Source organism: Pogoniulus pusillus, chromosome 24 (genome assembly GCF_015220805.1).
Source record: "Pogoniulus pusillus isolate bPogPus1 chromosome 24, bPogPus1.pri, whole genome shotgun sequence".
NCBI classification, from domain to species: domain Eukaryota; kingdom Metazoa; phylum Chordata; class Aves; order Piciformes; family Lybiidae; genus Pogoniulus; species Pogoniulus pusillus.
In genome coordinates, this window is record NC_087287.1 from 4,483,914 (window position 1) to 4,496,117 (window position 12,204).

Below are 12,204 nucleotides of genomic sequence, written 5' to 3' on the forward strand. Positions count from 1 at the left end.
GCAAGCAGGCTGACCGAGGTTCTCCTCCTCTCCTCTGTCCCAGTAACACCACATCTGGATTACTGGATCCAGTTCTGGACTTCCCAGTTCAGGAGACAGGGAACTGCTGGAGAGTCCAACAGAGGCTATGAGGAGGGTGGGAGGTGTGGGAGGTGTCCCTGCCTATGGCAGGGGGGTTGGAACTGGATGATCTTTGATGTCCCTTCCAACCTGAACCATTCTATGATGAAGGGACTGAAACAGCTGATGAGGAAAGGCTGAAAGGCCTGGGGCTGTTTAGCTTGAAGAGCAGAGGTGGGTCTCAAGATGAAGGAGCCAGGCTCTGTTCAGGGACATGACAACACAGGAGAGGGAAGCAGTCCCCAGGCTGTCTTGCTGCAGTGGGACACACACCGGAGTTCTAGAAGCTTGCAGTAGTAACCAATCCCCTCACCCCTCCCTGCTGCTGGGACCCTCACTTCAGTCTCACCTTTCCAACCCCTGCCCTGCTTAGTTCCTAGATTCATAGAGTGGGTTGGAAGGGGCATTACAGATCATCCACTTCTAAACCTCTTGCTATGGGCAGGGGAGACCTAAGCAGAGCACAGCAGTGGGGCAGAATCCCATCCCAGCCCTTGTTGCTGAGGATCAGCCCAGGACAGGCTGGGGCTGGGCTGGCAGCACTCAGGGCTGGCTCATCTCCAGCTTTGCAGCCCCCAGCACCCCAAGTCTTTTTCCACGTGCCTGCTTCACCCATCAGCCTAGATGACAGCACAGACCCAGGAACATACCAGAAGATGCATAGAGTTGAAGGTCTCTGTGTGCTAGATGTGAAGATCACTACCTGACACCTGAGGAGGTAGCAGAGACCCCCTCTGGCTATGTCTGTGGAGCAGAGACGTTTCTGCCGCACTAGAGTTAGGACCTTGGGTTGGGATCTATGCTTGGGACCCCAACAGCCACACAGATGTGTCCTTAGTATCTTAAAGGTCTTTGTGGTATTCCTGCATCCATGGAAGGGGTTGGGTTGGGAGGGACCTTAAAGATCATCCAGTTTCAGCTCTCCTGCCACGGGCAGGGACACCTCCTACTAGTCCAGGTTGCTCAAGGCCTCAAACACCTCCAGGAAGGAGGCATCCACAGCCTTCCTGGGCAGTACTCTTAAACTCCAAGTAATAATGGAATCATCTCCCAAGGGAAGCAGTGGATTCCCCTCCCCTGGCCAGGCTGAAGCCTCAGCTCATTCCAGCACTACCATCCCCTAGAAAGGCTGGAGCAGATGATGCCTGGGGGCCCTTCCAAGCTGGCATTGTGTGATGGTGTGAAGTACCAAGCAGAAGCCAACAGCAAGCTCCAAGCCCACCACTCACTCTGTCCAGAAGCTGCAGGAAGGCTATGGGGAAGGAACTCCTTTATTTCAACACGAAATATCCTAATTTTCCTACATCAACTAACATTTGGTTTTGCTGGCAGAGGTCACAGTGCAACTCTGCAGACAGGTTTGAAAAGAAGCATCCAAACTTCTGATCTCTAAATGCTGGTGAAAAGGACTTTAGCTCTGCTTTCTTTCCTGCAAAGAAGTCCCAGAGCTTCAGGGGTGGTGTTCTCTCCAGAAGGCAAACATCTCTCAATGGCTGCAGCACAGGTGGCTTCCATCATTCCATCCTCCAGCCCAGCTCCAAGCTCAGAATGAGAGAGGTTCCACCTGGCTTGCAGCAGAGTGGTTTTTCCTCCTCTCATTTCTCCAAGGGAGCATAATTCAGGAGCTTCTCAATCAGATCCACATGGGCCAGTAGCATCCTGCGGCAGCAGTACCTCTTCAGGCCAAGGGCATCCAGGGCATCCCTGGTAAGGGACAACAACAGAGAGAAACCATCATGCATGGAGTGAGTCAGAACCTCCTCTAACTGTTCCTAAGCAACACACCCATTACTTACTCAAAGAGGGGAACTTGTTTGCAGCTCAAAGCAAGAGATGAGCAGCAAGCACTGGTGATGCTCTTGCCCACATGCTGTTGCTGCTGCCAGGGCATTGCCTGCAGAGCATAGGATTTGCTGCTGGGGGTGGCCTCTGCCTGACACAGCTGCTTGGCTTTCAGGGAGGGGATTCTCTCCTGAGATCCCCACCTGCAGCACAGCATCCACTTCCAGGGCCCTCAACACAAAGACCTGGAGCTGCTGGAGAAGGTCCAGAGTAGGCCACCAATATGATCAGAGGGCTGGACAGGGACAGGCTGGGAGAGTTGTGGCTCTTCAGTCTGAAGAAAAGGCTCCAGGAAGACCTTAGAGCAGTCTTCCTGTACCCAAAGGGGCTCCAGGAGACCTGGGGAGGGACTTCAGAGAGCTGAGAGTGCCAGGATGAGGATCAATGGCTTTGAGCTGGGAGAAGGGAGAGTGAGAGTAGCAGTGAGGGTGGGGAGACTGGCGCAGGTTGCCCAGGGAGGCTGTGAATGCCTCCTAGCTGGAGGTGTGGAAGGCCAGGTTGGATGAGGCCATGAGCAAGCTGGGCTGGTGGAAGATTGAAGATCCTCTAGTTCCAAGGCTTTGCTTATGGCAGTGGGGTTGGAACTAGAGGATCTTCAAGGTCTCTTCCAACCCAACTCATTCTATGAGTGCCTTGAGCAACCTGTGCTGGTGGGAGGTGTCCCTGCCCAAGACAGGGGGTTGGAACTAGAGGATCTTCGAGGTCCCTTCCCATTCTCTGGCTCCACAAGCTCTGCTGTCCATGCTGCTGGCAGCACCTCAGCACCATTACAACACTTGTGTGTCAGCTGAGGATGACACCTGCCTGCTTCACAAGACATCTGTGATCTAAGCCATGCTAAAAGGGTGAGAAAGGGAAAGCTGAAGTAAGTCCCAGTGCAAACTGCCCCAGAGGTGGCTGGGATGCTGGTCCGAGGGGAGCTGGAACCCTCACCAGCTCCTCCACCAGGTTACTGTGTAACTGCAGCCCACACCTCCACCCGAGCCTAGGGATGTGCAGACTCTCACCAAGGCACCTCTGTGTTTTACACCTTTCCACTCGGCTCCTGCTGAGCTCGAGGTTCTGACAGCTGGGGAGAGAACCTGTGAGTCATCCTGGCCTAAAACACTGCCTGTGAATGCAACAGCTCTGCCTGCCAGACCTCAGAAGGATCAGTGACACCAACCCATTAACCATGACGCCTGTCTGACACCCTTCCAGAGCTTGGCATTCAGGGACCACGACTGATCTCAGGTCTCCAGATCCAGGGGATGCAGGGCAGCAGCCCCAGCAGTTGCTCACAGCAGATGTAACTCCCTGAAACTTGTAATTCTCCTGCAGAGAAAGGCTGACAAGAGACGTCTCCAACATACAGATGATTGACAGGAAGCCTCTGCACAAGCTGGACCATTGTAAAAGCTTCTCTGGCTTCAGGCATGTCTAATTGCATGGAGTCCAACTCCAGCAGCTCCTCTGATGGCATCCTTTAGTCCCTGTACCTATCAACAGCTGGAAGAGGCCTTAAGATCTTTTACAGAGAGGGTGGTGTGACTCTGGAACAGGCTGCCCAGGGATATTGTGGATGCTCCCTTCCTGGAGGTGTGCAAGGCCAGGTTGGATGAGGCCTTGAGCAAGCTGGGCTGGTGGAAGATTGAAGATCCTCTTGTTCCAAGGCTTTGCCCATGGCAGTGGGGCTGGCACTAGATGATCTTCAAGGTCCCTTCCAACCCAACTCATTCTATGAGTGCCTTGAGCAACCTGTGCTGGTGGGAGGTGTCCCTGCCCATGGCAGTGAGGTTGGATCTAGAGGATCTTCAAGGTCCCTTCCAACCTAACCCATTCTATGAATGACTTAGAGAAAACTGAATTGAAGATTAAAAGTCTTTCTTACTTAGATAATCTTTTAAGGTCCCCTCCAGCCCAACCCACTCTATGATTCTCTTTCTCTCTTGGTGATGCTGCTCTGGCAGGGGGGCTAGACCAGATGCTCTTTCGAGGTCACTTCCAGGCATTCTATGATTCTCTCTCCCATTCCATACAGAGTTAAATACTTGAGATACTTTTTGGGTATAAAGCTTATGGCTTGGCAGCTTCCATACTGCCACTCAGACATTCAGCAGGTTAATGAGTATTTTCTTACCCATTGTCATTCCTAACCTCTGCTTTAATCATAGAATGGTCTGGGTTGGAAGGGACCTCCAAAGCTCATCCAGTTCAGCCCCCTGCACTCAGCAGGGACATCCTTCACTAAAGCAGGCTGCCCACAGCCCTCTCCAGCCTCACCTGGAATATCTCCAGGCATGGAGCCTCAACCACCTCCCTGGGCAACCTGTTGCAGTGTTGCAGCAGCCTCCTGCTGCAGAACTTGCTCCTCACATCCAACCTCATTCTGCTCTGCTCTGGTTTGAAGCCTTTGCCCTCATCCTGTCAGTGCAGCCTTTGACAACAGTCTTTATGAAGCTTTCTTGTAGCCCCCTTCAGGCCATTATGTTTCCCTGGAGCCTTCTCTTCTCCAGGCTGAACAGCCCCAACTCTCCCAGTCTGTCCCCACAGCAGAGGTGCTCCAACACCCTGATCATTTTTGTGGCCTCCTCTGGACCTGCTCCATCAGGTCCATGTCCTTCCTGTGTTGGGGGCTCCAGACCTGGATGCAGCAGGGCAGATGAGGTCTCCCCAGAGCAGAGGGGCAGGATCCCCTCTCCATTTCTGCCCACACTGCTTTGGCTGCAGCCCAGGCTGCCCTTGGCCTTCTGGGCTGCCAGTGCCCACTGCTGGCTCCTGCCCAGCTTCTCAGCCACCAAGCCCCGTTCTGCAGGGCTGCTTTCTACCACCTCCTCCCCCAGTCTGCTTAGCCTCAGAATGCATCCATCACTTGTAGTCTCTCTCCAGCTATTTCATGCTGCTATGATCCTGTACAATCTCACCTCAACTGAGCTCAAGAAGACACAAGAAATCATACCCACCCTTCTGTGTACTCCGCTTGCAGAAGGCCAAGGTAGGCTTCCCACTTGTTTCCAACTATTTTGCCACAGGTGAAACACCTAACTGGGATGATCATCTTCGCACCGCTGCTGTAACACAGAGAAAGCCGGCATCAGCCTCTGCAAAGCGACTGCGGAACACGATCGAACGCGAGAAAGGAGATTCAGCAACTGAGGTGAGTCTCAAGCGACAGCTCAACGGTTCTGCGTAAAAGAGCGCCGGGGCCGGGCGGCGGGAGCGGCCGGGCGGCAGGGGCGGCGGGAGCGGCGGGGCCGTGCCGGGCGGCGGGAGCGGCCGGGCGGCAGGGGCGGCGGGGCCGTGCCGTGCCGGGCGGCGGGAGCGGGCGGCGGGAGCGGCGGGGCCGTGCCGTGCCGTGCCGTGCCGGGCGGCAGGAGGCCGCGTTGCGGAGTAGCTGAAGCGCTGCGGCTTCGGCCGCGCCTCCGGCCAGGCCCTCACGGCCTGCCCCGAAACAACCCGGCGCAGGAGAGCGCGCAGCGGCTCCGACGGCAGCGAGGCAGCCGAGCCCCGCCGCTGGGAAGAGCGGCCCGCGGCCGGGCGCTGGCCATCCCGCGGGCCCACGGCCGCCGCAACCGGGCCCGGAGGCGGCTGCAGGGCGAGCGGAACCCGCTGCCTCAGGCCTCACTCGCCAGGCTAGGCCTCCCCAGAGACGGCCGGTCGCGGCTGCCCCCCGAACCCCTCCCTACGGCAGGGTGACGCTCCCGAGCCCGCGGAACGGCCGCAGCTCCCCGGGCCAGCTCCTACCGTGGCGCCGCCGCCGCTGCGCCCTGCCGCTGCGCCGGGGCGGGGCGGGGAGCGCCCCCTGCGGGCCGCGGTGGCCGCGGTCTGGCTACGGCGTCCCGGGCAGCTCAAGAGTGGTGTGCGGGCGGCTTTGCGTTCGGCGTGCGGCGCGCAGAGCGGCGGGAGCGCGGAGCCCGCCCCTGCTCCGCCTCCTGCTCGTCCCCAGGTGGGTGGGCACTTGTTGCATTGCGAGAGGGCTTTGGCAGCGGCGAGACTTCGCATCCCGTCCTGGCTCAGGTACTGGAGCTGGCCGCGGCGGGAAGCGCAACTGGTGGCAGCCGCCCGGCGCCCGCCAGCCCTGGCTCCGTGATGGGCACCTCGGCGGGCAGGGCTGCGGGACGGTGTCGGGGTACCTCGCGGCAGCTTGTCCGTTCGCTTACGGGCAGCGGTGTGTCGGCGGCGCCGCGGCTGGAGAGCTTGTTCCCGCCGCGGCTGAAGGGGGCTTCCATGAGGGAGAAGGGGCAGCGGTCGGGGACCCCCCGGCGGCGGGCACCCTCTGACGGTGTGCGTGCGGGAGGTGGTCGGGACACCCCGATATGTCGGCTCTCGGCGGCGCCTGTGGCCGTGTGGCGGTGCTGCGGCAGCGGTCCCTCTGAGAGCTGTTTCCCCGTTGCTCGCCCCGCTGCCCCGGGCGGGGAGCAGGCGGGGGCGGCTGCCAGCCGCTCGGTCACCGCCCCGCTCTCCCGTCCCCGGGGGCTGCCGGCTTCTCGTGTTCCTCACAGCTCTGCCTTGGGGTTAGTTCTTGGAAGGCGAACCCTCCCCAGAGCCCCGGCGGGTGCCGGTTTGCCCGGAGTTATTAAACTCGGGGGTCGGGTTGGGCTTGGCGCCGTCCCGTTTAACTTTCCGCCTTGTTCCGTCTTGTGCGCGGCCGAAATAAAGCCGAAGCCGTTCAGCTGTGCCCTTGAGGCATCGCCCGCGCTCGGGCAGTGCCTGCAGGAGCCGAGAGCATCTTCCCCGCTGTCTGGGCGACCGAGGGAAGCTTTGCCCGTGCTCGGCTGTCTGCAGGCGAAGCAGCCGCTTCGATCGGGGAGGTTTGGGAGCAAGAGGGTAAGGCGTCTCGAAACTGTTTGCTCGGTTTTCCTTAATCTGAAGCTTGGCAAAGCTTTGGGCACAGCCCCTGCCAGCTGAGCGGAGGGGAGAGTGCTGTGATGGCTCCAAACTTCGGGGACAGCCGCCGCGGCTCTGCGGGCTCCGCGCTGGGGATGGTCAGTCCTGTTCGCTCCAGCCTGAGCGCTGCGCTCATCGCCCTTGGGCAGAGCAAGGAATTCTGCCGGAGCTATTTTGTTTTCCTTTTGCCGGGAGCTGGTCTGGCGTGCGGCGCAGAGCCATTACTGTCAGGCACGGCAGTAATTGTGCCTTAATGCACAGCTTATGCTAATACGTCCTGCGTGCCGCTTTGCTGAACGCCAGGATTAATTGACCCTCCCTGCACACACACACACACCCCACCAGACCCAACTTGAGCGAGATTGGTTCTGCTTTCACAACTTCAAAGGTTTGGAGGGTGGGCAGAAGTGTTTAGACCCCTCGGGGTGCTGGTGAAAAGAGAGGGAGTCTTTTTTTGGCGGTCCCAAGAATAATGATCTGCAGTCGTGAAGGGAGCAAATTGACTTGGCAGGGTGGGTAGATGAACCTCCTGTGCTCTCCAGATGATTGGCATTATTGTGGGCCAGCAGGAACCAAACTCTGCTTTGCCTTTTTGTCCTCTCATTTGTTTGGCTTGGGTTTGGGTTTTTTTTGGGGGGAGGGGAAGGGTGGTTGAGAATTTGGAGCTTTTGATGCATTTTCAACACCAGAGGAATTTTGTTGCTGAAGCATGCAGTGAAAGGATTTGTCTTTGAAGGTGGAAACTTGAAACTGGGAGTGAGAAGGAAGGGTTGTCACAGGGGCTTGGTGGCAGGGTCACAGCCTTAGGTGTGGGTTAGTGTCTTGGAGCTGCCTTGTTGAGATGTAGTCACAGAATCATAGAATGTGGGCTTGGAAGGGACTCCAAGGATCATCTGCTCCAACCTCAATAGGTGATGGTGTGGTTATAATGAGCTGCCCAGCAGCCTGCCAAGCTGAGCCTTCAACCTGCCCAGTGCAGGGCACTGCACTGCTGCCCTTGGGAGCTGATTCCAGTGTCCAGCTGTGCTCATGGCAAACACTTTCTTCTGCAGCCCAATGGGAATGTCCCCAGCAGTGACTTGTCCCCATTCTCCCCCGTGTCTTCTCCATGGGACTCCTTGTCAAAAGAGAGTCTCCATCCTCCTGGTAGCCACCACTTATGCCTTGGGCCATGGTGAAAAGGTCTGTCCTGAGCCTTCTCATCTCCAGGCTGCACAAACGTAGCTCTCTCAGCCTTTCCTCACATGTCAGAGGTCTTCCAGGCATCTGATCATTCTGCTGGCCCTTCTCTGGCTGCTTTCCAGCCCATCCACAGCTTTTGTTTTTGTACAGCAGGGACCAAAACTGCAGGCAGAGCTCCAGGTGTGGCCATGCTTGTTTATTTCTTAAGGAAAGGAACTGAATTTGAACTTTCAGCCCTACTTCTGACTGTGTGTGGCATCCTTTGTTGAAGAAGAACTTACTCAGCTGGTTGTCACAGGATTACTTTAACTCTGCTGCAGCTTCTCTGGACAGCCTGCTTTGGCTTGGTGGACTAATAGATTTTTTATGGCTGTATCTTCTTTGATCCTAGGAAATGTCAGAGGTTTTGTGATCTGTGACCTGGAGAGACTGCTGCATACTGAGAACATCTTCTGCTTCATGCCTCTTTTGCTGTACCTGACCGTTTGCCAGACTTCAGAAGTCTGTTTAAAGAGAGTTTTGTGGCTGTTAGGAATCAGTCAGTGCTTTATGGGCTCCTGCTGATGTGGGTCACTCTGCAGAGTAAGCCAGCTGTGTCCTGGCACCTTCCAACTCCTCTTGCAGGTGAGGTGAGGACTACTGACCCTGAGCAGTTTATTATTTAGCAGTTTATTATTTAGTCAAATTTGGTCCCATCGTAGAATTCACAGAATAGATTCACAGAATCAAACAGATTAAAAGAGAGCTCCAAGCTCAGCCAACCCAACCTAGCACCCAGCCCTGGCCAACCATGGCACTAAGTGCCCCAGCCAGGCTTGGCTTCAACACCTCCAGGCATGGCCACTCCACCACCTCCCTGGGCAGCCCATTCCAATGCCAATCACTCTCTCTGCCAACAGCTTCCTCCTAACATCCAGCTTAGATCTCTGTCCTGGAGTCCAGTATACCCTCAAATCCCTCTCCCTCCATGGTTTGAATGGCAGAGGAAAAGGCAGGAAAAACCTGTTCCCAGCCCTGCAGGCATGCAGGGGGCAGCAGAGGCCCTTAGGCACCAGGGGTGCTGTGCAGTGCCCATGGGGGCAGCAGAGGCCCTTAGGCACCAGGGGTGCTGTGCAGTGCCCAAGGGGGCAGCAAAGGCCCTCAGGCACCAGGGGTGCTGTGCAGTGCCCAAGGGGGCAGCAAAGGCCCTTTGGCACCAGGGGTGCTGTGCAGTGTCCGCGCTGGGATCGGGCTGGGATCGGCTGTGCTCTCCCCGCCCAGGCAGTGGTAGCTCTGCTCTTTGTCTGGGAAGGGTGTAACTATTGGGGTGCTTCCCACCCTGGGGTGCCTGCCTTAGAGCTCTCCCCTGCCTGTGTAGTTCCTGCAGAGGGAGTCCCCTGGCACTCGGAAGGACAAGCTGCTGAGGGCCAGGACCCTCCCTGCTTTGGACGGCTCCCACCATCAGCACCCACTTTATGCAGCTTGATTGGCCTTAACCACTCTCGGAGGTCTTTTGGCAGAGAGCAGTGGGAGAAGCCCCTGGAATGCCTTTCTCCCAGCCAGCCTGGCTCACCTGTGAGTAAACTTCTGGCTCAGCCAATGCTGAGTTTAGTAGCTCAGCCTGTTCCAACTCCTGGCTTCCAAAATAGTCAACTTTACCTATGGTAGCCTTGTAAGATCTTCTCAATCAAACTGAATCTGCTAATTAAAACTAAACTAATTTCTGGATGAGGTTTTGGGGCAGGTTTTCAGGAACATGAGGAGTGTTTATTTTTGTGTATCTTCCTGACTCGGCCACATTAATTCCCTGCCTCCACAACAGCCTCCCCTGGCACAGCTTCAGGCTGTGTCCCCTTCGTCTGCTGCTGGCTGCCTGGCAGCAGAGCCCAACCCCACCTGGCTACAGCCTCCCTGCAGGTAGCTGCAGACAGCAATGAGCTCTGCCCTGAGCCTCCTCTGCTGCAGGCTGCACACCCCCAGCTCCCTCAGCCTCTCCTCACAGGGCTGTGCTCCAGGCCCCTTCCCAGCCTTGCTGTCCTTCTCTCAACACCTTCCAGCACCTCAACATCTTTCTTAAATGGAGTGCAGGACTTCTGTGATCTGAACAACTTGGGGGAGCTGAGAGTGTTCTCCCCTCTCCCCCCCCACTGTTGGGTTGAGGTTTGTTCGCAGCATTTATTGATGGAGGTGTTGCAGCCAAGCCTGGCTGGGGCACTTAGTGCCATGGTCTGGTTGGTTGGGCAGAGCTGGGTGCTAGGTTGGGCTGGCTGAGCTTGGAGCTCTCTTCCAACCTGCTTGGTTCTGTGATTCTGTGATGCAGCCAGGCATGACTTGCTCGATGGCATTGGGAGAGCTGAGCACTGCAACCCTAGACCGACATCTTAAGGAGCAGATCCTGCTTCCTGTCCTCCATCCACACAACAGGAAGGAAAAATACAGCTGCTTGTTTGAAACACAGCCCCCAGACAAAGGCAGTTGAGTGACCTGAGTGACTGAACTGCTCTTAAAATACTTCCAGAGCTGGAGCAACCGTATGACCTCCAGCAGCTCCTGTTGGCAGGCTGTGGCTTTTGTGACCTTGTCTCTGTAACAAGGCCTGCAGGAAGGAGTTTTGAGATCTCTGTGCTCATGCTGGTAGCCTGAGAAACCAGTGGCTGGGGAATTCTGGTTGGTTGTTTGGTTTGACCTGCAATAGGTCAAATTTGATCTGGACTTGGATAGGCTTAGGTCAATAGGCAAACATCAGTGGGGTGAATTTCAACGAGGCCAAATGCCAGGTCCTGCACTTGGGTCACAACAACCCCAAGCAACACTACAGGCGTGGGGCAGTGTGGCTGGAGAGCTGCTTGGCAGAAAGGGACCTGGGGGTTGTAATAGACAGGAGCTGAGCACGAGCCTCCAGTGTGCCTGGGGGGCCAAGAAGGCCAGTAGCATCCTGGCTGGGATTAAAAATGCTGTGGCCAGCAGAAGTAGGGAGGGGATTATCCTCTTGGCTCTGGTGAGGCCACACCTTGAGTATTGTGCTCAGTTTTGGGCACTGCAATACAAGAGAGCTGTGGAGGTGCTGGAGCAGGTCCAGAGGAGGGCAGTGAAGCTGGGGAAGGGTCTGGAGAATAAATGTGATGAAGAGCAACTGAGGGATGGTTGGTGTGAAACAGGAGGCTTAGGGGAGAGCTCATTGCTGTCTGCAGCTACCTGAAGGAACACTGTGGAGAGGCTGCTGCTGGGCTCTGCTCACAGGTAATTGGAGACAGAACAAAGGGGAACGGCCTCAAGCTGAGGCTGGGGAGGTTTAGGCTGGACATTAGGAATAAGATTTTCACAAAGAGAGTGGTCAGGGACTGGAATGAGCTGCCCAGGGAGGTGGTGAAGTCACCAGCCCTGGCTGTATTTAAGGTCGTTTGGATGTGGTGCTTGGGGCTATGGTTTAAGGTGAATCTTGTAGAGTAGGGTTCTAGGTTGGGCTTGGTGATCCTGAGGGGCTTAGCCAACCTGCCTTTGTGATTGTGTGAAGGGGAGGTTTGGGTCCACAGGCAGGTGCTGCAGATCAGCTTTTTGAGTCCTTCACTCCAGGAAGGATGTGGAGGGGCTGGAACAGGTCTGTGAAGTTTAGGGGTGCACCCTCTTGAGCCTGGAAGCTTTTCACCAGCTTCTGGCTTTCCTCACTTCTGTGTACAGACACTTAGAATTGTTTGGGTTGGAGAAGCCCTCTGAGATCATTGAGTCCAGCCATTGACCCAACACCACCATGGCCATTAAGCCATGTCCCAAAGTGTCATGGCCACAGGTTTCTTGGACACCTCCAGGGATGGGGACTCCACCACCTGCCTGGGACAGGTGTAGATAAGACCCAAGTCTTCAGGTCTGGTGATTGTAAGATGTGATTTGCCAGCCAGGGAGCAGTTGTTCAGGAGTTCTTAACTTAGATGCAGGACTTGTAAGAAGAACATTTCAGTGAAGGTTTCTCTTGGTGCTGTTGATCCTGCAACCTTCTATAAACCTGTCTGGACTTAAAGGCTCTCTTTTCTGTTCCACTCTGGAGTCATTTAGAGAAAGAATGTTAGAAGCCTTCACTCCAGCTCTGCCTGACACCTCAGAACTGCACATGGCTGCAAAAGTTGGTGGTGCTGTGTTCACTGTTGTACTTCTTGGCTCTCCACAAAGTTAGGGAGAGAAGGGTCATAGAATGGTAGGAGTTGGGAAGGACCTCTAGAG

The 12,204-nt window shown here is 56.1% G+C and overlaps 2 protein-coding genes across 4 annotated transcripts in view; one reads left to right on the forward strand and one right to left on the reverse strand.

Annotated features, from left to right (window-relative positions):
• Nucleotides 1-1,373: 1,373 nt before the first annotated feature.
• POLR2L (RNA polymerase II, I and III subunit L) overlaps nt 1,374-12,204 on the reverse strand; it is a 136,614-nt gene continuing 125,783 nt past the window's right edge. Inside the window, exons 1-3 of one of the 3 annotated variants that reach the window (XM_064163137.1) lie at nt 5,686-5,769; nt 4,905-5,012; nt 1,374-1,824 (exon numbers count right to left, since the gene is read on the reverse strand). In XM_064163137.1, the coding sequence (XP_064019207.1) occupies nt 1,716-1,824; nt 4,905-4,999 (204 nt within the window). In that variant the 5' untranslated portion in view covers nt 5,000-5,012; nt 5,686-5,769 and the 3' untranslated portion in view covers nt 1,374-1,715. Of the gene's footprint in view, nt 1,825-4,904; nt 5,013-5,685; nt 5,770-12,204 lie in introns of those variants that run through there. The other 2 variants (XM_064163138.1, XM_064163139.1) reach the window with 2 other exon arrangements.
• Nucleotides 5,886-12,204, forward strand: part of TSPAN4 (tetraspanin 4) — a 445,397-nt gene continuing 439,078 nt past the window's right edge. Inside the window, exon 1 of the mRNA XM_064163135.1 lies at nt 5,886-5,958. The gene's annotated coding sequence lies outside the window, so the exon portion shown is untranslated. The remainder of the gene's footprint in view (nt 5,959-12,204) is intronic.